The sequence below is a fragment of the Camelus bactrianus genome, chromosome 8, assembly GCF_048773025.1.
Source record: "Camelus bactrianus isolate YW-2024 breed Bactrian camel chromosome 8, ASM4877302v1, whole genome shotgun sequence".
Lineage (NCBI taxonomy): Eukaryota > Metazoa > Chordata > Mammalia > Artiodactyla > Camelidae > Camelus > Camelus bactrianus.
In genome coordinates, this window is record NC_133546.1 from 75180405 (window position 1) to 75204543 (window position 24139).

General features: G+C 37.5%; 1 protein-coding gene across 5 annotated transcripts in view; it reads left to right on the top strand.

The window, feature by feature from the left end:
* FAM135A (family with sequence similarity 135 member A) overlaps positions 1 to 24139 on the top strand; it is a 119349-nt gene that overhangs the window by 41996 nt on the left and 53214 nt on the right. For all 5 annotated transcript variants that reach the window (XM_074368751.1, XM_074368754.1, XM_074368752.1 and 2 more), the window contains exons 5-10: positions 10063 to 10202; positions 10316 to 10386; positions 12770 to 12943; positions 16206 to 16332; positions 17000 to 17153; positions 20979 to 21056. In XM_074368751.1, coding sequence (XP_074224852.1) covers positions 10063 to 10202; positions 10316 to 10386; positions 12770 to 12943; positions 16206 to 16332; positions 17000 to 17153; positions 20979 to 21056 — 744 coding nt within the window. The remainder of the gene's footprint in view (positions 1 to 10062; positions 10203 to 10315; positions 10387 to 12769; positions 12944 to 16205; positions 16333 to 16999; positions 17154 to 20978; positions 21057 to 24139) is intronic.

The window sequence follows — 24139 nt, forward strand, 5'->3', positions numbered from 1 at the left end:
GTGATAGCCCACTGTGGTTTTGAGTTGCATTTCCCTGATGGTTAGTCTCGTTGAGCATCCTTTCATGTGACTGTTGATTTTAGCATCATTTTTGGAAAAAAACTCTTATTTAGTTCTTCTATAAGGCTGCTATTTATGGGGAAAAGGAGAGGGAAATTGCACAAAAATTCAAGCAATTGTATGTGGGGAAAGTCTTATTACTAAAAAAAAAGTATATTCTCTCCATTTTGATAAAAGCTTCACAAGTAAACATTTAGATTAATAAGAAATCAACCCCAATTGAACCAAAAGGAAATTTCCAGCTATCTATATTTGACCAGGGTTTTTCTAAAGCCGTCTATTCTGGATAAGATTCTTTGTGTGTATATGTATTGCCTTTTTCTTCCTACCTCCCTCCACCCAGTGCTTTTGTACAGGTAGTCATCGTTAAACAATTAATATCAGGAAAAGGAAGCCTGGAAATAAGGGCTAGTTATCAAAGTAAGGAAGGGTTGGCCCAGTTGCTTTGCATGGGCAGTGTTTAATGGGCCACTTGTAATAAAGATTCAAATATTTTGAGATGCTGCCAGAACCCCACCTTCTCGCCTTTCAGCTGTCCCCTTAAGCTTTGCCCAACCACCAGCTGCCCAGAGCCTGCCTTGGAGAGCCACCGGAATGACTGTGATTTTTTTGCCGAATTGCTAAGACTTTTCATGATTTGACCCCATCCTACACATCTAACTTTATTTCCCACCATACTCCCTCTGGAGTCTCTGAAACAAACTTGAGGGGTTCCTCGTATTTTGTGCACACTCTCCCCTCCTCATCATTTACTTTGTTAAGCCATAACTCCCAGAGGCCGTTAGAAGTTTCCTCTGCCGTGTTATTCTCACATTTTCTGCATACCCCTTTCACCTCTTATCATCTTACAGATTTTTATTCCAGTTCAGAAATGGAATTCTAATACAAACAAACATCCAGCATTGTTAAAGAGCTTATAACAATGAGGGAAGTTTAAAGAAATATGTAGCTGGAGACAATTTCTGTTATGTCACTAATCTATTACTGTTGTCAGTTACTGCATAATTTCAACAACTGTGAACAGAAAACTCACCCGAAAGTGAGCTCTTGCAATAAACTTTGCATAGGTTGTGAAACTGGAGTCCATCGGGCGTGACCAGGCTCCATTCTACCTTCCCTGGATATCCAGCTTCCTTCTGTCACTGCCGTTTCTTGTCTCTCTACCTGGCTTAAGAGATAGTGACAATTACACTGCCATTTGCTTTCGCCTCTTGAAATAGGGGATTAAGAGGTTATCACATTGTACCACAATCGTTTGCTTGAATGGTTCTATCCAAACTAGACGAGGACCTCTGAAAACAAGGGCACTGTTCTTATTTATGTTCATATCTCTTAGTTCCTGATACTTTAGAGGCAAATTGTAATTGAATGAGGGCTCACTTGTTTATGGAGTAAATAAGAGAACCAATACTAGCTGTTTAGCCACAGGAAATGGAAATGCAGAGAGAGTGATAGGAATAAAATCTAAATTATCCTGATTTAATGGAAGTATTTGTAGGCCTCTGTCACAAGTCTCTAAAAGTGTAGGCCTGATGATTGGGTTAGCAGATGGCTGATAGGCTGAGTGAAAATAGAGTCATTTCAACAGGGAAACAGGGCACTGAATTAAGAGGTTAGATGAAAGCTCATTTAATAAATGATAATAAGTTTATTTAATGAATACTTGTTGAGTACCTAGTATGTGTCTAGACATGATCATTACTACTAAATTAAAGCAGCAAAAAATATTTATGTGGTTCCTCACCTCATGGATAAGGTTATCATCTAATAAATAATAAAGAGCAGAGAGGGTTTCAGGTTCAAGACAATGAACTGAGTATACACATATGTTTGGGTCTTCTTGTTTCCAGGACTCTTTGGTAATCGCAATATAGAAGTGTAAGAAGGAATAACAACTATTTCAGTGAGTTTTTCAAGAACAGGAAACAGAAGCAGGAGCTGAACTACCTTTTGGGAACACTTTCCCTCGGAGATTGCAGACGGGGTAGCAGATGAAGGGAAGGTGGGCCTGGAAACGGGTAAATTAAAGACTTGTAATCAGGTCCTCTGTGATAGTTGGGTACCCAGTCCCAGGTGCAGAATGTCAGGAAAGGTAATGTTAACCTTAGGAGAAAAACCTCAAGGCCTTTCTCTAAATAATTTGCCATGAGCTGTTAACATGCCAGGGTAAAGCATATATTCGTTTTTTGTTTTTTAAACACATAACATGAAATCTACCCTCTTAACAAACTTCTAAGTGTTCAGTACAATACTGTTAACTATATGCACATTTCTGTACAACAGATCTCTAGAACTTCTTTACCTTGCATGACTGACACTATACCTTAGAATAGCAGCTCCTCATTTCCTCCTCCTCTCGGCCCCTGGGAACCGCTCTGTTGTCTTTTGGTTTCCAGCATTGCTGTGGAGAGTTGTTCTGGTGGCTAGTATTTTTCCCCTTTCCAGAATCTTGTAGAATCTTCTCTTTGTTTCTGCTGCTGTAATGGCACACAGTGATGTACCTCTGGTCTCTGGTCCTCACTGGGCCCTTTCAGTCTGGAAACATATGTACTTCAGTTGTCTTAGTTTATTCATAATTTTCTCCCATCTGTTTTCTCTGTTCTTTCTTTCTGGAACTTCTATCATTTAGATGACAGACCATCTGCACTGGTGTCTTAATTTTTAGTTTTTTCCTCTCCTTTTTTTTCTTCCATTTCTGTCTTTTTGCTGTATTTACTATGTTATTTCATCAACTTTAACCCCTTTTTTGAGCATTTTGCTTTTTTCTTTCTTTCTCCCTCCCCCAGCTTGCTCCTCTCTGCCCTCCTCCTTTTCCTCCCTCTTTCCATTTTTTCTTTTAAAATTCGAGTGCCTCTTTGTACCTTTCTATTCCTTTCTTATAGCAACATTGTCACATTTCATAAATGCAGTAGCTTTTCTCTAAGAACAATACTGATAGTTTTTTGGGTTTTTTTTTTAAGTTTTATTTTTCTCCGCAAATTGCTTTTTCTCTGGTTTCTCACTGGCATGGCAGGTTTTCTCAGATGTCTCGTGGTCCTCCGTTGTCTGTTCCTGACTGAAAGGAGGGCAGGTTGGACGTTCTAAGAGCACACATGGGACTTGTCTCTGAGCGTCACATTAAGGTGATGTTGGTGAGCCATTTGCTAAGGAATCTTTGAAGTCAGTATCTATAGATTTTCTCTGTTAAAAGGGATTTGCATAATAGATCTACTGTAGATACATTGGGTTAGTTGGATTCCCCATGTCAGGAACTGGGAAGAATCTGAGATTTTTACCCCATATGTTGTTGAGAATAATCTTCCATGGCTTCTCATGTTTCTGTACATCTTGTGAGCAAAGATACTGAAAGACTTTTGTTCCAGACAGTCCTGTTAAGGCTGTTGCTATAGTGAGGAGCTCTGGAAGATACAAATAGTGTCTCCATGTGGAGCAGAGGGCAGATTTGTTAACTGTCCAGTCTAACAAAGAGACTATCTCCCTCCAGTTCAAAATTTAGACAGTTTTCTTGTAGCTCCTGAAAAAAGACTGAGGTTTCCTAAGCCTTGAGTTCTTCCACTGTGACGAAACCCCTACTGTGTGCATAATGTCCACTTGGACCAGCCTCCACGTCTCCGCCGAGCAACTTGGGGAGCAAGAGCCAGGGGAACGGAGAGAGACCGGAAGCTCAGGCTGCTGGTTGTGTGTCTCTGATGCAGAGGCCCATGTCTCCTGCCCGCATCTATGAGACCAGGGCAAGCCAGCTTGTTAGCTTGCAAGTAGGGTTAGATCTTAGACGCTTTACAATTCTTGAGATGCTAGAGAAGATCCTAGCCTGTGTCCTTCCTGGAGAGTAAAAGTCTAACTGCCAGCCTTCCGGGCGCCCAGCCATGGAAGCATCCTGCAAGTCTCTGATTGTACCTTTGTGCTCTCAGTTTTGCCTGGTGGCGTCCAATTCAGAACACCTCTGTTTCATCCTCTTTGGGGACAAACCTACAGATTTCTAAGGTGAGGAGGGGCAGCACCCTAGTGGCAGGGGAGAGGGTGTAGGAGTCTGTCCTGGTCTTATCTGAGAGTCACCTTCTCAGCTAAACATTGCCTGACCTTTCTGTTTAAAACTGCTCCCTCCTCACCCCCTGTCCCCTCTTTATTCTTCTCTGTAGCACTTACCACTTTCAAACATACTCTATCCTTTATCTTATTTACTATTTTTATTCTCTGTCACCATGTTTACATTAGGAGGTAAGCTCCAAAAGTTCAGAGATTTTTATCTCTGTAATTTTACTGTTTATTTATTCATAATATCTAGAAAGTGCCTACTGTGTGCCTGTGTATGGACTGTCTATTCTAATAGTAGCTGTTAGAGTAGATATTTATTAAATGTTTGTAGATTGGATGAGGGAAGGAGTGACGAGGAGGAACTTGTACACCTTCTGTCCTTTGCTTCTGGTTTGGGAATAAAATTTAAGAGACATTATCTGTAAGTCTTTGGCAAATCCTTTTAAAAGCTTTCAATGTTGATGTCAATTGAGGATATCGGTGACTTGCACTGAAGGTTAATTTTTGTCATTTCAAAGCAATTTAGAATAATTTGTATACAGTTTCTTAATAGCAATGATCTGAGTATTTCTAGCTCTCACTCAGTAAATCCTGCATATACACAGCTTATAGGTAGAACTAATGGGATTTGCTAAAGAGTTGGGTGTGGGGCATAGAAAATAGAAAAAAATAATAAAGATTGAATTTGGGCTAATCAGTGGCAGAGCCTGAATTTCAGCCCAGCCACTCTGGCTCCAGAATGTGTTCTTGACCACTCTGCTCTGCTGCTTCTTGGATCAGAAAAATCCACCAAAAATATGACTAACAGGGGTGTTGTGTGACAGTGGGACGGCCAGTCGGTGGCATGGTGACATACATGGGTTCGGTAGAAGAATTTACAGAGATATAAAGTATAAGCATAGAAACGAGTTTATTCAGGTCCTCTGTCATAGACAACAGTGGGTCACACGGGCGAGGCATGCCCGCATGAGCGCTGGGGCCAGGTGGTGGGTCTTTTACAAGGTCACAAGGTGCCTGATCAGTTTGTGCACAGGTCTCTGATTGGTTGCAGGTGAGGTACGAGGTTTAGGGTCTGTGGAGGGCGGTGGGGCTTGACTCTGACAAGCTGAGCATTACCTCGGGCTGTTAGTCCATTAGGGGAAGCACGCCCAGGAAAGAATGCACTTTTCCTGCTGAAGGATCGCAGGCAGGCATCTGAGAGCCCGCAAACGGAGGTGGTTGGGCTTTGAAGGGCGTCAGTGGGCCCAACATTCCCCCCGACAGACTGGCAGTGACAAATCTGTGGAACTGGGCGAAGGTCTCTTCTTCCGTATCTACTTCCTGCTGAACTGTGGCCGTTGCACTGTCCCTGCCTATAGCGACAGTCTGTCCGGGGTTGTGGGGCCCTGCAGGGGGTGACCTGTGGGGTAGAACCAAAACTAGGACAGTGGGATGTCCAGGAAGCCAAGCTAAAGAAGAGGTTCCAGAAGGAGAGTATGTGTAACCGTACCAGATGCTGATTCCAAATGAAGTAAGACCAGGTCTGCGGAGCGACCATTGCATTCAGCGAAGCAGAGATCATTCATGGTCGTTTTATTTATTTATTTTAAACATTTTTTTTATTGAGTTATCGTCATTTTACAATGTTGTGTCAAATTCCAGTGTAGAGCACAACTTTTCAGTTATACATGAACATTCATACATTCATTGCCACATTCTCTTTCGCTGTGAGACACCACAAGATCCTTGATAAGAACAGTTAACATGGGCCAAAGTCTAGTTAAAGTGTGGATTACTATTTGTTGTGTAAGAATTTACCCTCAGTCTTAGTTTAAAACAGTAAACACGATCTCACAATTTCTTTGGGTCTGGAATCCAGAAATTGTTGAGCTGCTTACCTCTGGCCCGAGGCCACTCAGGAGGCTGCGGTCTGTCACTTCTGCTTGTTCACACAGATGAACCCTAGGACTCTGTGGGAGGAATTTTACATGGATATGAAGCCCAGGTGGTGAGAATCATGGGGCCAGGGCATCTTGAAGACCAGCTGGTCACCAAGTGCGCTAAGAGAGTGGGGGAGGTGAATTAGAGGCACTAAATGCCCGAGAATCGTTTGGGGCCTTTTGCCAGAAGGGGGAGCAGAGGAATCGGGAGTTTGTCCTGATGTATCTGCAGGTGGGTAGGACAGTGGAGCTTACAGAACTTCTCTGATTAGTGTTACTTACAAAATAGAACCGAACTTCTTAGTTGAGCCTGAAGACTAGGTTTGAGGGGAGAACATACTTGATGAGATAGTCATCTAGGAATGTGGAGAGGGGGTGGATTCAGAAAACGTAGTGTGGCTGCTGGGCAGCACGGAGGGTCTGTTTAAGATTGGTGATCATGAATTTAAAGTATGGTCAGTCAGTGGGCTGTGTGTTTTTCCCAGCTGCATCCAATTTATGGGCACAAGTATGGATTAGGCAGAAAGATTTAGAAAGATTGAGATTTGTCCAGGCAAATATGACAAAGAAGGGCAGTATGTATCTTTAATAGGCTATGTGCAAGGGCGAGTGATTAATGATTGAACCTAGAATTTAAGAGGGGTAAGGAGGTAAGTGGGGGATAATGAAAAGGAGTAGGATTCATGGACTCCCGTCCTAAGGCGGGGTCACAGGATTGTCGAATTTGTGGGTTAGAGAGGGTGAACTGGAGAGAAAGGTGGAGCTGTGAGGGAGGATGCTGGCTGAAATTTAAATTGGAGGCATTGCAGCCCTTGGTCAGGTAAAAGGCTAGGGAAGAAGGCAGGAGTGAGGAGCGGAGGAGGGTCTGAGTGGGGGAGGATCGGAATCTAGGAGGTCAGGGAGTGGAGGTTTATCACCAGCAGTGATGGCTGGAGTCGTGTGCAGACAGTAATCTTGAATTGGGAAATAAGGGCTTCCGGGGTTTGCAGTGACTGCAAACGCGCGGAGGACAGTGAGAGGTGTGTCTGGTGGCACAATGTCAGAGGTGGTGGTGGAGGTGGTTTCAGAGGAAAGACAGAGAAGGTCTGAGAGCACCAGGAGGCAGCCCAGAAGCCCCAGGCCCAGTGGGAGGCGGGGATAGAGGAGGAACCAGCCCCTACCCCAGCCGGTGGAGCCGCATTCTCAGGGCGGAGCAGCGGCCAAATGCTCTTTTTGAGGCAGCAGACTCTAATTTTGCGTTATCTCGATGCTTTAAAATTTTACTTTTTGTTGGGGAAAATTTCTTCTTCTTCTCAGTTCTTCCCTGAAATATACAGAATCTGAGTTTCTGATCAACTTGATTTCCCTTTTTAAGTGTGTAAAGGGAAAACGTGCAAGGATGACGTAAAGAACTTTTTTCCTGAACTATATAGGAGCAAGTTGCCAACGAGATGCTCCATCATCCCAAATACTTCAATGTGTATTTCCTCCAGGCAAGAGTATTGTCTTCCATAAGCCAATAAAACCATCAGATTACAAAATTAACGTTGATACGTTACCGCCATCTTGTCCTCAGACCCATTCAGGTTTTGTTAGTTTCCCCCATAAAGTCCTTCACAGCAAATGATCATGCCTTGTATTAGGGGCTGTGTCTCCTTGGTCTCCTTCATTCTGGAGTAGTTCCTTGGCCTGTCCTTGACTCTCCTTGGTCTGTGATGTCCTTGTGATCAGATCCAGGTTATGCACCTTTGACAAGGAGATCTCAGAAGTGATGCTGCGTCCGTCTCATTATATACCCTGTTAGGTGGCACCTGATTTCTGTGTGTCCCATTTATAATGATGTTAACTTGGATCATTCGACTAAGTTTCTGTCAGACTTCTCCACTGTAAAGTTACCCTTTCCCTCTTTAAACTTCTGATTTTTTTCATTCATTAATTCATTGTTTATATCAGTATGGATTTTTGGATTTCTGTATTTTTCAATGGATGTCAATCCATTACTATCATAATTTATTTTGATGCTCACTTTACCTGAGATGTGACCAGAGACAGCATCTTCAAGCTAGCTTCTGTGTCCTTTTGATGTGTCCCCTCGTTCTTTTGGCACTTACTTTCTGGTGTGAAAAGGATGGTCCAGACTTATCTCTTTCTATCTGTGGCCCAGCCCTGGAGTCAACCATTTCTCCAAAAGCCCTGGTTCCTTTTAGTGGAGAATAGTGTTAAGAACCAATACTGGGGCTGTGTCCTTCAGGCCCTTTGAGTGGACAGAGCTAGTGAGTCCATGTTTGCCCACACATACATATTTACACATACATGTATGAATTTACACCTGTCTTTCTTTATCGAAACATTTAGTGAGAAACGTAAGTTCATATCAGTATTTCTAATTTTAGTCCAGTGCTGCAGGATTCATTTTATATCTGTATCTCCTTTCCATCTGTGGACGTCCTTCTCTGAAAGGTTTCTGTAAGAACCTAGTTCTCTTTACTCTTAGGATGTTTTCTATCTGACCAGCTCTTATACAACCAGACTCTGTCCCTGCTCCCTCTCCCCTGCATGGGTGCACTCCGTACGCGTCTGGGGCTCTACCACATGCCAGGTCACTTCCCGCTGTGGACATCCTGCTCCTCCCACTTGGACTTGCTAAGTTCTCCTGCCAGGAATTCCATCTGCAGGGACATTCTCCTCTCCTTACTCGGGCTCTGTTAGGGTATCGTGCTGCCACTGCCCACACCCTCCTTCATCCCCAGGTAGAAGCATTTCTCATCTTGCTTGGGCTCCCAATACCTTGCTCTAAGTCATCCTTCCACCTAGATTGCCCTCCTTACTCCAGTCGGACTCTGGGATCACACTCTGAGCCTTGCCTACAGAGATGCCCACCTTGCATTGTCTCTGGCCTAAACATCTGAAGTTTCTTCAACTGTTTTTCACGTCATATCATTTCTGGAGGATAGAGTAATAAAACAGCAAGTGGGCCATTGCAATGACCTGACACCAACAACCCAGAGATAGACCACACTTTACAAGTAAAGGCCACAGTCTTCTGGAGGCTGCTTTCACTTTGGACCAGCTACAACTTGAGGGTCTGTGGGCTATCCTCACTTCTGATCTGATGGCTACAAATTTGGAGTTCCTGTTACCACCTCAGGCTCAGTGATTCACTAGAGCAACTCACAGAACTCAGGAAAGCACTCTAGTTATTGTTAAAGTTTTATTATAGTGAAGGGATACAAATCATCCAAAAGAATGGATGCATAGGGCAAGGACTGGAAGAGTCCCAGATTTTGAAGCTTCCGTTGTTCTTTCCCCAATGACTCAGGATGCTTTACCCTCCCGGAAAATCTGTATGTGACAACATATAGAGTATTGCCAACCAGAGAAGCTGACTCAGGCCTCTGTGTCCAGAGTTGTTACTGGTGTTTGATTACATAGGCATGCTTGAGTCATTGCCCACATGGCTCAGTCTCCAGCACCCTTACCCTCCCCAGAGGTTGGGCTCACAACATGCGGCTCAAAACTTCAACTTCCCAGTCACATGGTTGGTCTTACTGGTGTGGCCAGCTGCCATCCTGAGTTTCCTCCTCACCATAAATTACCTAGGCCCACCATGAATAGCAGAGAAACTCCTGACACTGGGAAGTTCTAGGGAGTTAGAGGCTACCTCTCAGGAACTGGGAACAAAAGCCAACCAAATTCTTTGCTCCCAGGGATCAGAGGTTACTTCCCAGCAACCAGGACAGAAACTAACCAGATTCTTTACTACGCAGCTCTGGAAAGCTAACTTGCTTTCTTCTGTAGTGTACAGGTCAATTGTTCACTCTTAAAATACCTACCTTGAGATTTTCTCATTTGTTTTTGCAAATTAGGATAAGTTGTATAAGAGTTCTATAATGGTTATGATGTACTTACTCATTTTTAATCATAGAAATTAATAAACTTTAAGAAATATTCTAATACAAAATAATGACATTGGAGTAATGTAATTAAACATATGGTATTTTAGAGTAAAAGTATTAATTTACTTGTATTTTGCCTTTTACCTGTCAATTATGTATCTTATCTGTTTTAGGTATGACTTTAGCCTTTCCAGCCTCAGTACATGATTCTCTGATTTGCAGTAAGACATTTCAAATTCTATATAAAAATGAGGAAGTTGTTTTAAATGATGTCATGATCTTCAAAGTTAAAATGTTGTTGGATGAAAAAAAGGTAAAACATTTCTTCATATATATTTGGATAAATATTTCTGTAAAGCCTCAAAGCATATTTCTAACTTTCTATAAAATAATCAAGAAGCATCTCATATTGTGATTTCTCTTCAGATTGAAGAAACCCTTGAGGAAATTAATTTTCTGTTATCCTTGGATCTGCACTTCACAGATGGAGATTATTCGTAAGTAGGCTAATCAAACAGTGAGAAATCTTTAGTTACTCATGAGTGTTATTTATCTACTAGTATTAGATTCTGCATTTTCCTTTTAGAACCCAGCCTGTCTCCTTTTTGTCTGTTTTGAACTACTTCTACCTTCTGGGAGAGTCTCATGGGAATGGTCGGGCCTAGTCTTGTGCCCGTGCTGATCCCATGAGCTCCAGGTAGCAAAATCAGACAAGGTGAGGAAATAGGAAACAATTTCCTAGACTCTAGAAATTGCACTGTGGATGTAATACCACTGCCTTGAGGCACTTAGATATAACTGTCCCACTCTTTCACCGGCTAGTCTGTCTTAGTGGCCTGAGTGATGCCATCTGTAGGCGGGTTCTCTTCATAGTCATAGTTATTGAGACCCACCACCCTTAGACTTGGCAGTTGTTTCTGGTTCATTGACTTCTCCAGTCCACGAAGAAGACGTGCAGGCATACATTGTAGGGACAAATTGTGCTTTTATTTATTTATTTTTCTCTGAAGGATAACAAGGTATTTTTTATTGTGGTAAAATACCCAACATAAAATGTACCATTTTAACTATTTTTAAGCATAAATCTCAGTACCTTCACAATTTTGTGCAGCCATCACCACCATCCATCTCTGGAACTTTTTCAGCACCTCAAACTGAAACACTGTACTCATTAAATAACACCTCTTTGTCCCCACTCCCCATCTCCTGATAACCCCTGTTCTACTTTCTGTGAATTTGACTATTCTAGGTGCCACAGATAAGTGAAATCATACAGTATTTGTCCTTTTGTGTTTGACTTGCTTCACTTAAACAGTGTCTTTAAGGTTCCTCCCTGTTGTAGTATGTATGAGAATTACATTTCTTTTAAGACTGAATAATATTCTTTGGAATGGATGGATAATACCACATTTTGTTTATCCATTGACTTATCAGTAAACACTTGGGTTGTTTCTACCCTTTTTGGTTATTGTGAATAATGTTGTTAATGAACACAGGTACACAAATACCTGTTTGAGTCCCTGCTTTCCGTTCTCTCGGTCACGTGCCTACAAGTGGAATCACTGGATCGTGTGGCAATTCTGTGTTTTAAGTTTTTGAAGAACCACCGTACTGTTTCCACAGCAGCTGTGCCATTTTGCATTCCCACCAGATATGCTCAAGGATTCCAATTTATCACATTCTGGTCAACACTTGTTTTTCTTTTTTTAAATAATAGCCATCCTAATGGGTGTTAAGTGAACAGTGAGATTTTGGAAAATACGATCAGTACCAACCTAAACCAACATAAAAATAAACATGTAGTCAGAGACCAAGGGACAGGCCTAAAATATATTCACATGCAATATAGCACATGTGAGTTAAAGTACAGAGGATTTGGAATCAAAGGACCTGCATCTGAGTGTCAGCTGTCCCACAGTCTGAATGATCTTAGAATATTTTCATAACTTCTTTGAATTTCAGCTACCTTATCTGTAAAAGCTTTTATTCATTTAAACAATCAGAGATCCATTTTACTGTTTTACTTTTGTAGGTTTTTTTTTTTTTTCATTTCAAGCATACTTATAGAAATACTTCTTGAAAATTATATATGAGTTCAGACTGCCTGTAAGATAAATGTCTAAGCCGTCACATTACTCCCAGGTCTCCTTGTGACAGGTCCTCTTTACTGTCATGGAGGAGTAAGAAGTTTTACGTGGTAGCTACTGCTCCTCTGTAATACTTGTTTATTACAAACAATTCCTTAAGATGTAAGGTGTTCTTTTTTGAACCAAGTCAATTTTATAAGTGGAGTAATCGGAAATGAATAAATAGTTCATTAGCTGTAGGTAGCCATAATGTATGTATCAGTTAAAATATATATATATATTTGGACATCATTTCCATGGCATTGTTTCAATTTTTGTATGTGTAAATCTAATGACAGGCTAAAATATCTATAATAAAGCATCTACCAATTACTTATTTTTCAGCAGCATTTAATAACCAAATTTTATTCAATAAAAATAATTTTAAACACCTTTTGGGATTTATTATAATAGGATTTGACCTACATTGTATTGCAACTTTGTAATAAATAGCATTCCTTATGGAGTAAAATTTTTAGATGGGAGCTTTTCCTAAAGTATCAAAAAGGACTTGTTTTAGAGGAACAGTAATGAAAACAGTATGGACTTAGAAAACTGTAAGAAAGATCTGGTTATTTTCTTATTGTTGGATTTCATATTACTATCTAATGCAAATGTGATGCTTTACAAATTATTCTCATTCTGTTTTTAAAAAGTAATTAAGTACCTAAATGATTTTGTAGTTTAAAATACTCTACGAAAGTTTGGCCTTTACCGAATTTCCATACACATGTGGCTGTGTTGCTTTTTATAGAGCAGACGGTCTGAACACCTTGCAGCTAATAAGCAGCCGGACTTTGAAGCTGCACTTTAGCCTCCACAGAGGCCTTCATCACCACGTCAATGTCATGTTTGATTACTTCCACCTTTCTGTCGTGTCTGTTACTATCCACGCGTCACTGGTTGCACTGCACCAGCCACTGATAAGGTAAGTTTAACCAGCACTCGGATCCTTATTAATATTATGCCTTTTATTTTTATGGTGAAAACATACTTTGATAAAGATAACTGAAATAGTAAGGAATTTCTAAATTCAAACTTACTTAATAAGTACTTTCATTTTTTATACTAAAGTGTTAATAAAATTTAAGAGCATGGGAACATTAGATTGATAATTTTTTTATTACAAAAATGTGGAGGAATCTTTGTGAAATAAACTACAAAAAAGAATGCAATCTGGAAACAGCCACCCAGCATTGTTTAGTCTTCACTTGTGTTTTAATGCAATGCTGTACTGTAATTATTCATTCTCTAGAAAAGTATATTCATTTTTTCATAGTTTTTTGGTCTCTTCCCAAGATAGACTAATTTTATCTCCTTAAATCTATGCTATACAGTAATTCTTATTTTCTAAGTTATTAACCAATTTTATGGATCTTTACTAAATAAGCCTTTTTAAACTATATCATTTTAGCCTAAAGGTGCATGATATTCTGGATCATAATAAATGCATTGGGATAATTGTTTTTTTCTGCCCACTTCCATGGGGAGACAGATTGTCTTCCATTGATGTGAGAATACAATACAAGTTCTTTAGTTTTTGCAGTAAAACATCCTTGTGGCATGAGCAACAGATAGACACTTGTAAAATCAGCAACTTATATGAAAATACTCCAAACTGACTTGATTTCTGAACTGTCCACCTTACAATTTCTGACACAAACCTTATTCCAACTACTGATATTAGGGATGATGCTTAAGGGTTATGATGTTAAACTGATTTATCTATCAGTGGATAATTTTGTACAGTTACCCTCAGAATTTATAGAAAACCAACACAATTTAACTTACTTCCCACAGGTAACAGCCTTCTGTTGCATATCTTTACCTTGTTGCAAAAATGGTGGGAACCTCTTCCCCTGTGTTGCCCCATGATTTCTTTTGGAGCAGGGGGCCAGGGAGAAGGCTGTTTCTCCTGACAACTGCCTGGCCTTCCTTATTCTGTAGTAAGATATGTAACTAGTTGTTTTGCCATTTTTGTCTCACCTCTTAGACCTTTGAGAGTTTGTTCTCAGTTGCTATAACTTCTGTAAACAGGAGAGTGTTCCTATACATAATTTTATTATAAACTTCTCCAAAATAATTTAGATGTTGATTTAAAAAATTAACATTTAATAACATGCTAACTCAATAAAACTCCTTTGACAAGACAGTAGGTTTCGAATAAGTAGTATATAATATTACTTTTATGTGAGTTGTGTTAGGTTTATTTTATTTTATTTTTTTAATGAGATACAGTCAGTTACAATGTGTCAATTTCTGGTGTACAGCACAATGTCCCAGTCATGTATATACATACATATATTCATTTTCATATTCTTTTTCATTAAATGTTGTTACAAGATACTGAATATAGTTCCCTGTGCTATACAGAAGAAACTTTTTTTAAATCTATGTATGTTTGGTTTTAATACTAAAAGTTTTTATCTGTTTATAAAATACATTCCTATAATTTTCTGAATTTCTTATTTTTGTAATTTCAAAAATAAGCTATTTCAACTGTTCCTTTTTCTTTATAACAGTTGCTTAGTTTCTTTTCTGAAAAATGCACAAACTATTTATGGAAGTTGGCTCAGCTTATTAATGTAGCTTCCTAACACCCTGATGGAGTAGAAGTGATGTTTGTATCCCTAATACTAGCCAGTTAAACGTGTGCTTCCTCTTGCAATGCAGCAGTTTTTGCCACTGACTAGTAGGTGAAAGAGGCAGCTCATCTCCTAAAGACCATTTACTGGAAGGAGAAGACATTTTTGGCTCAGAATCAGAAGCCCAGAGGATTAACTGTTGGCTCTGGTTAGTGACAAAAAGTAAATGAGGTGCCTGCGACAGCTGAGCTGGCTATTCTTTGCCTCGTGGCCACAGGCTCTAATATCCCCTCTTTGCTGTTGGAACTTTGCCCGGGAAGAAGCAGCACCTTTCCCTGCCTTTCTCTGCCTGTTGACGAGAGGCTGGGGAAGGAAAGCAGGGACAGGAGAAGGAAGGCTTTTTTTGCTGGTGGCGTGCTGGTGGAGGGGTCCTGTTAAGGGTAACATTCCTCACTATTTACGCTTCTACAGGTTCTTCCTGAAGTTTTGTTATAGGTGGATTTTTTTATCCTCCAAATCAAACGAAAATTTTTAAGTTTTCAGTATTATCTTTTTAAATGTTATTCTTATATGAAACAATTTCTATGATCAACCCAACTATAGATGTTACATCAACTTTTTAAAGTAACTGGGGTTAGGATTTCTTTCTTTGCTTGTTTTTTATATAACCTGATTTTTTTAAGTACAGCTTCTATGACTCCATTCTGAGAAGCACTTCCTAGGGAGTGGAATTTACCGTTGACCTGTGACACCCTTCTTTGCTAGGATATAGATACTTCATTTTTGCAAAGCAAATTGCTTTTGCAAAGGAAGGCTACTCTCTGCTTATGACAAGTTTGATTTACTTTCCTGTCGTTTCCCTTTTGCCAAACAGCCAAATAGTCAAATACATTGGCTTTCTCACAATTAGCCAGTACTTTATCTCGGAAAAAAATTGTATATGATTTTTAAACATTCAAACAGAATATGCTTCTTATTCTATAGAATTTGTGGTATATTGAATGTAATGTTAACGCTAATAGCAGTAGCTCATTTAATGTATGATTGAGACGGTGCTTTAAAGTACTTACTAAGGTTACCTTAATAGAGTGTACAGACTTTAGGTGAAGAGGAAGAAAATACCTTGTTTTTGAGAAATGGAGGCAACAGGTGGACTCAGTAATTCTTCTTTTACATTTAAGTGGGAGCTCTTTATTTCTATAAGTAGCATCTGTATTTGATTAAGTGTTAACGTTATGAACTTGGTAACCAGTCCTGACAGATCAATTATTTCCAAGTCAAAGTTTGACCCTTACTTGTTACTTAGCTACTCTGGATCCCACCCTGTTTTGTCTTTAGAATCCTTTGAGACTCCCTGAACCCAGTCATACAGAAATAATCTCAAGCATCCAGTCTTAGTTGTTTAATATTCATTGTATCTTTTCATAATAATTCAAATTCATAGAGGAAAAGTTATAAAAATTACTCTGAGAATACTTTAGAAATCATAACCTTGCAAAACCCTTGCTTTTTATTCTGTTCCTATAAGATTTTCTTTCGTAGATGTTTACCTTAACATTCAAATAGACAATTAAGACAGTAATGATGTGACGCTTATTTCTCCAGCTTTCCTCGCCCAGTGAAGACTACTTGGTTAAACAGAAATGCACCAGCACAAAACAAAGATTCTGCGATTCCTACTCTTGAAAGTGTGGTCTTTGGTATTAACTACACAAAACAGCTATCGCCAGACGTAAGACTTGATCTGTCTATGACTCCACTTTCTTCTCTTATTTCAAATGAAATGGTTTTTAACTGTTACATCTGTGAATGTGATTGTTCTTTTATTAATTGAGCTCAACAACTTACAGATCTAATTAAATACGATCTTAACAAATTGGTTGGTTCCAGTTGTTTATTACAAAAACCAACCTGATACTTCATGATTTTATAAGATTGAGTGAATGGAGATCTTTGACAGCCAGGGCCTTTTTCAGCTGGTCACTGTCATCGCTTGCTCCCTTAACGGAACCGGTAGTGTCATTCCGAAGGAGCCTGTAAAGAACCGTTGCCAGAGCGGAGAGCTGACTTGCAGTAGTGCAGGACAGCCATTACTCCCCTGAAAGAAGAGGGCGTTCATACTGTAAAAGCAGACTGACGCTCAGTCAGAATGCCATCTGAATCCCAAATTTTCAAAAATCATAACTTAATCTGCTTGTTTTGAAAGTCCGATATAACGGAAATTGCTAGTCGCATTTCCTGTGTTTGAATTACTTGTATGAACAGCTCCCTGACATACTGCTAAATTTCTTATATGTATGTTTTAAAATCCCTGTAATGAGGGTTTTTCTAAGTCTCAAGTGTCAGATTAGCAGATTTTTGGTGACTAACACTGTGTCCCAAATCTGTCCCCTGTGTAGGGCTGCAGCTTCATGGTTGCAGACTCCTTCCTGCACCACGCCTACCATTTCCATCACACGCTCTGCGCCGCGTTGCTGCTGGCCTTCAAGGGGCTGCACAGCTACTTCGTCACAGTCACGGAAGAGGTCCCCTCCTGCCAGAAACTAGAGCTGGGTATGTCGAGAGCCGCCAGCCTCTGCACGGGGTCAGGGCACGCTCCTCATCCTCACACTGCTGGTCACCAGCTCTGCTGGGGTTCTACACTAAAACCGGTCTCTGTGCTTCACGTTTACTTCTCTCTCAATGCCATCTTTCTCAATCTTTGATCATTACTTTCTGCAATTAAAAAACATTTTATGATACTGAGAAGTCATTCCTTGGCGCCAAGCCTGAAATGAGTCTTTTGATCAATTTTTTTTAACATTATGTCATTATACTACTTCTCAGAATATAATCAGAAAGCGTATGAGAACAGAATGGCATTATTTACAAAATTATTTGATAGGGAAGGTAAGATTAGATAGGTTAGGTAAGATAAATTCTTACTTCCAAATATTTAACAGTCTAAGCAGGTTGTAGGTACTTGGGATTTTTTTTTTTTTAATGTTTGATTTTAAGTGATCTTAGATCTTATTTCTTTCATTTTGCTTCAGAAAATAATAACATTACTCAGTTTCAACATTTTGAAAATTATTTAAAAACTTAAAAAAAAATCAGTCCTCAGTTTTAGTCCAGCAGTAATATCTGCATGTATGTTGCAGCACATGATAAAAATCATATTGCCTTGATTTTGTATACCATTTGCAGTTTGCAAAATGCATATACATATATCATTTTATAAAAGATAAATCACTGGGATTTCCAAAAATGTTTTTATTCAGATATTTTATGATACCTTTGTAAGCTTTTACTTTGAAATATCAGCTAATAGCTTATAAAAAGTATGTTTTAGTTACCTCTTTGGAATAAATTATTTTCATCATTACATACTTGAATAAGTCAGAAAATACTTTTAAAATTTAACTTAAATTATTATTCTTGTTTCTTCACTCCTCAGGAATCTCAGCCTCTTAAAAATATTGATGCACTATCAAAAATAGTCACTTACTGAAAATAATTCTTGGATTTGATACTACTTAGGCTGTTTTTATAATAGCCTATTTTGGGATACAAAAGAATTATGAGAAAGTGAAATGATTTATCCGTCAGTTAAATTCAGCTATGAGAAAATGCTAGGCACACACCTGCCTATCAGCAGGTACTCCAGTGGATTTGAGTAATTTCCTTATTCAGTCAGTTCAGCGCACACTTTCTTAACTAGAAACAGGTATCACTCAACTGACTATTTAGAATACTTAATTCAAGAATCCCAATGAATCCATAGTATATAAGCAATAAGAAAATGTGTGCTCTTTTTGCTCATATATTCTTTCTCAAGACAAGAATGTTAGTGTAGAAACACTTTTTAATTACTATTCTCTGAGGTATTCTTTTTCCTTGTTAGTTCGTACACTCAGAATCCTTCTATTTCCCTTAGGAAATCCTTTAGGAAACTGCTGCCTTAGATGTAAACTTTTTTAAATGTTCTTTTTTGAAAATGAAGGAATTATTTGTAGAATAGAACTAATTTAGGCTATCACTTATCCTCAACTAGTGGAAAAATTATGCTCCATATATTTTTAAATTTGGTTCTTTGGAATTCAAACACATTTTCTTAGGAGACATACAAGTTTTGGTTAATTTAGATTCAATGACCAGAACACAAAACTATTAAACCATAATATTAATGAAGGACAATACCATGTTCCAGAGAAGCAGTGTTATAAAAAGTGTGGTGTGAAACTTAGAAGCCATGTGTAACGGGATTTCTAGAAGACAGTTTGTTGATCGTTTCAGGCTGAATGCTGAAGTAGAATCCAGGGAGGCATTATCTCGTAGTGCTTAAGAGCGCACGTTTGGAGCCATTTCTGTCACTTACTATCGATAAGGAACTTATATTTGAGTCACTGGGACTGTATATACAGGATAGTTTCCATTCTAAGGGTAGGAAAGTTGAAGGGATCCAGCTGTGGTGAGTGAGTCGGGAAGGAAAGATAAGAATATCCCAAAACCAGAGGGTGTAAGGAAGCCCTCCCAGTAAGACTGCACAGTGGGATTCCCTTGGGCTTTTTATGAGCACCTCCTGTGTCAGGTCCTGAGCAAGGTGCTGAGCAAAGACAAGGATGTCTGTCTTTACATAGTTTGACCTGTCCTGTTCCCTGAATAAGTGATCAGTGCAGCACGAGACAGGCAGGAGAAACACCCAGCAAGATGGGATTCCTGTGGCTTGAAAATAGAGAGCCATGTGTGAGATGGGCAGTATAAATGCCTGCATAAGGAAGGTGTCCGTCTGCATATAATTTTCAGGTTGCTTTAACGTGTAACATTCCCAAATGAAAAAATACTCGAACCACATTTCAATGTAGAAAAAAATATTTCTCTACAAAGGAAAGTAATGTTTAAAGAAAACAAGCACCTCTTTCAAAAGCAAAGATTTATTTCAAATAGCTTAGACAGTATTGGCATTTTATTGCTAATTTATCTAAATTCACTATGATAATTCATTTATTCATAAGGTTTTTAACTTGCAGGTAAAGATGGTTTTTATGGCATTTTTATTGCTTTGGATATACATATATATATGAAATGAAGAAAATCTAATGATTAAAAGAGCCCTTATATTTAACTTCAGGAGTTTGTTACTAAATGAATGTCAACTTTATTCCAGATTATTTGCTTAAAATGTTTTATCACAAAATAAAATTCTAAAGCAAACCCAGACTTCAGTTTTAAATAAGTCAATAATAGTGACAAAATAAAATTATTATACCTTACACATGGTATTTACTCAGAATTTATTTATTGAATGGGTGAATGAATGAAATAGCACAATACAGTTTTTGTTGTTACTTGAAAAGTGTACAGGCATCAACACATACTTTATAGCAGGAATATAGGGATTTTTAAAATTGATTCCTCTTCAGTAAATATTTATCAGTAATACTTTGTAATTACTTTGTAAGAATTACAGTAATTCTTAAACTTTTCATTACTATTTATACTTTCTTTTCTATTTATTGGGAATTGTAGTTTATCCTTGAATGCATCTTCTAGAACAACATCTAAAAATATTGACTATTCAAAATAAAACTGTTGCATATTCTGAACTATTTACATTATTTTTTTTTATCCTAGCAAAATTTAATTGTAGGCACTAGATAATATCTCTGTAAAACATTGTTGACTAAACATCATTATATTCACCAGTTTTAGTAAGTTTATATGAAATATTTATTGATTAGAGGATGTATTCTATTTTCTTCTACTATTTAGCACTTTTCTTGAGTTTTCACATAAGTGTATATTTAAAAGTCTTAAACTCCACCATGCCTTGAGAACTGTATCTAAATTCTGTTCCCTTTTTAAAAATAATGCCTTGAATTCCATTCTGCTTGTGCCTTTTTCTTTTCTCATAGATGAATGATGTACATTTTTTGATGACATATAGTTAAATATTGGTTTGACACAAGGAACTCTTAGTGAGAGTGGGAGTCATGAATTCTGGAAGCTAGGCTTTAGCGAGTCGTGTAACCTTTCTGGGCCCCGGTGTCTACATTTATAAAAGCAGGGGGTCGACCTAGCCGACCCCTGAGATCCCTGCCAAATCTAAAATTTGGAGTCTAAGAAATTAATATTGGATCCATAATATTGCATTATGAAATATTGAGTGGCACATATATTTAAATAGAAAAAAAAGAGCAAAGTGACATAAACTTGAATGTACATCATTTGTAATTCTAATAAGCTAATTAACTAACTGAAAGATTCTGCTTTAGTGTTCTAATCTAACTGCGCTATCAGACCAGTACTAAATCTATTAATAACAAGTTGGGAAAGTCTGGTAAATTTTATTGTAAAAGGAGTATAGTAACTAGTGCTGTGTGCAATCCTTATAACTAGCCAAGGCCAACATGCAGGTCCTTTATGAGCGCCTTCTCAGAAGAAAACAGCCACCAGCCCAGAGAGACTCCTGCCTAGGTACGTTGACAACTAGGTTAAGTAAATTATCCCTCTTAATTAGTGTGAACCTTTGCTTCAGTGCCAAATTTCATATATATGTATTTATTAATATAGTATTTCCTACCACCCTTACTTAAGAACTTACTTTTAGAATCAATTTGGTTTGTAGATAAGCTTTGGTTATCTTAATTAATTTTAATATTGAGATGTTTATTTAAAACTGGAAATGTTACATGCAAAGATTTCTTTGGCTTTTCTGTATTGTTTTTAGAGTTCCTAGAAAGAGCACTGTTTGGAAACCATGTATTACCAGAATTTGTTGGTTTAATGATGTTCCCTTAAATTTGTCCAAAGTCAGTTTGTCTTCAGGTAGGGCTAATGATAATAAAATTGGTTTAAAAAGTACAGCTAATTTCATGTATTATAGTTTTATTTTTTGAGTCAATTTGCATTTATTTTTTATTGTTCTAAATTTAAAAAGCAAAATACAGTAATATCAAATCACTACTATTCAGATATGTTACATATTTGAAAGGAAATATCCTGATCTTATTATTTTATTGATATATTTCCCTGTATATTTTAGACTTTTGTTCTTAAATAGCAATTGTACTTAATTTATTATCTTTCCATTAGTATATTGAAAGTTCTTACTTGGTGTCAAATAGACCATCACAATTATATATTTTAAAAGCTCTAGAAGGAAAAAATAAAATCACAACGTGTGTTTTTCAGTTTTCAGAAGGACAAAAGTAAATTAAAAGCCAAACTCTTTCTCAACATTTCTGAGGTAAAAATTTGCTCAGAAATATTTAAATTGGGTTAGTTTTCACTAAACCTATTCAGGGAGAAACTTACCTTCTTATCGGGAAGGAAAAAAGAAAGGTTGAAGATTTATTTATGGTCATTATTTTGAAATACAATTTTATATTCTCATTAAGTAACTTAACTGTAAAATTAAAGAATTCATGGTGTGAAATTATGGCCATTTATGAAATGTTTAATGTCCTTTCTGGTAATAAAAATATAATTCACATTTACAGTTATATTGCCACCCTGTCAATTTATAGGTGAGCACGCTAAATGATTTTAGAGAATGCTCTTTGTGTAATAAGGCCTGCATAAAGAAGGGTCCAGCTTTTGGTTGGGTGGGAAAAGACTTGATTCAAAACTAAAGCATAATGAAATTAGTTAAATAGTACTTTTTTTAAGGTATCTTTTATCCTTAACTACTAGAATTGTATTGGCATTATCTGAGCTGTTGTAAATATCTGTTGAATGAATGAATAGATGAGTGGGTGGATGGATTTAGAAAATAAATTTAAGACACATTTACCCTTTGACCTGGCAACCCCATTTTATTCATCTGTAGCATGGAAATGAGTGCTAGTAGGTTTAGGTGTATGTGCAATCATGTTTATCACAGTACTGTTCTTAGTGGAAACACTGAAAACAAAGATAAATGCCCATCATTCAACAAAGAGTGGAATATGAAAGAAATTATGAGGCACCCACACCAAGGAATATTATGCAGCCATTTGTAAAAAATGCTTTAGGGCTGCATCTCAGATTTGCATGGACTACTGCTAAGAGAAAAAGAGCAAATTGCAGGAAGTATATAAAATACAGTCCTTTTTTGTAAACCAGTGACTCCAGATCTGATCTATGTATATATTTGAAAACATGGAAGGATATGTTCTAGACTGCTGCCTTGGAGGAGCCAAGGTTTAAAAAAAAAAAAAAGTAAGAAAATAATAATATTAATAGATTTTTATAAAATGTGTAATACAAGACAGTAAGATAACAAAAAGTTATATAGGCATTTTTAAAAGAAAATTAATATAGGATTGTAAACTTAGTTAAAAATCCTAAATGATTTTGAAATCATTTCAGCTCAGAAATTTTGAAGTTAAGTTTTACATTGAAGCATTCCTTAAGATGTTTGTATTAAAGTAGCTCTCTCTAGCCTTAATGCAAAGGTACCAGTTTCCGCATTTAGGCTCTTGGTGTGTAAAGATGAGAAAAGTGTACCAAAACTCAAAACTGTAAAAAGTTTTTTTTTTTTAATTCATAGGTAAGATATGTAACCTGCCAAGACCAATTTTGCTGATTTTCTTCTGCCACAGGAAAATGTCATGAGTAATGTGAAAGCGGATGTTAGCATATGGAACATAGGCTTTTTTTTACGTTGAGTCTGCCACATTTTTTTTTTAATGTTGAGTCTGCCACAGACATTCTCTTTTTTAATTTTGGAAAACTTAATATTAGAAGCCACTGATTTACCTGACAGTGAAATGATTTGTGAAATCTCAGCAGATTTCTTTAGCTATCAGTGGGCTGACCAATTTGATTTATTTCTTGGTACATAGAGTAACATCTAAATATAATTTTATTTATATATTTTGCAAATTACAAAACCTATGTGTGTTACTGGTTTTTAGTTACCAATAGCATATTTATTGTTCACATCATAGCTTGATTGTGTTTGCCACATTGTAACTGGTTATTTTACCAAATTTAATTGTTTATCATTCTTAAACATCCAGTATACCTTGTGTGATAGTGAGCTGATGAATGAATTTGGGGATATCATTGAATGCATGCTTGCTTTTCTGTGGAAATGATCATTTAAACTCCCTTACAGCAACAAGATACGGAACTTGGTGTAATCACAACTATGCTGCTAGAATTCTTTTAGGAGAACTCATTTTAATTTGATTTCTAAATAAAAATTAAATATGTCTAAACATGATATTTTAGGCTTTAGTGAAATTCCTTCCCTGCAAAAAATAATTAAGAAATCTTTCTATTCTGTTAGTTTCTGTATTCCCTTGTGAATATTACCATTTTAATTGTAAATTAATCCAGACCCCTGCCTTTATAAATGATTGTAGCATACATTAAATAAGTTAGGATTATATGGGAAAAAAATTGCCTGAGTTTTAGACTCTCACAGAAAATTGAATTTATTAAACTAAAATATAAACTTACTTTTTGTTGAAAAGGATTTTGTCATTTATTTTCATTAAATAGCTTATATTCCAGGTATGTTTTAAATATGTTTTGATTATAAAAATTATTCTGGCTTGAACTTTTTAGGA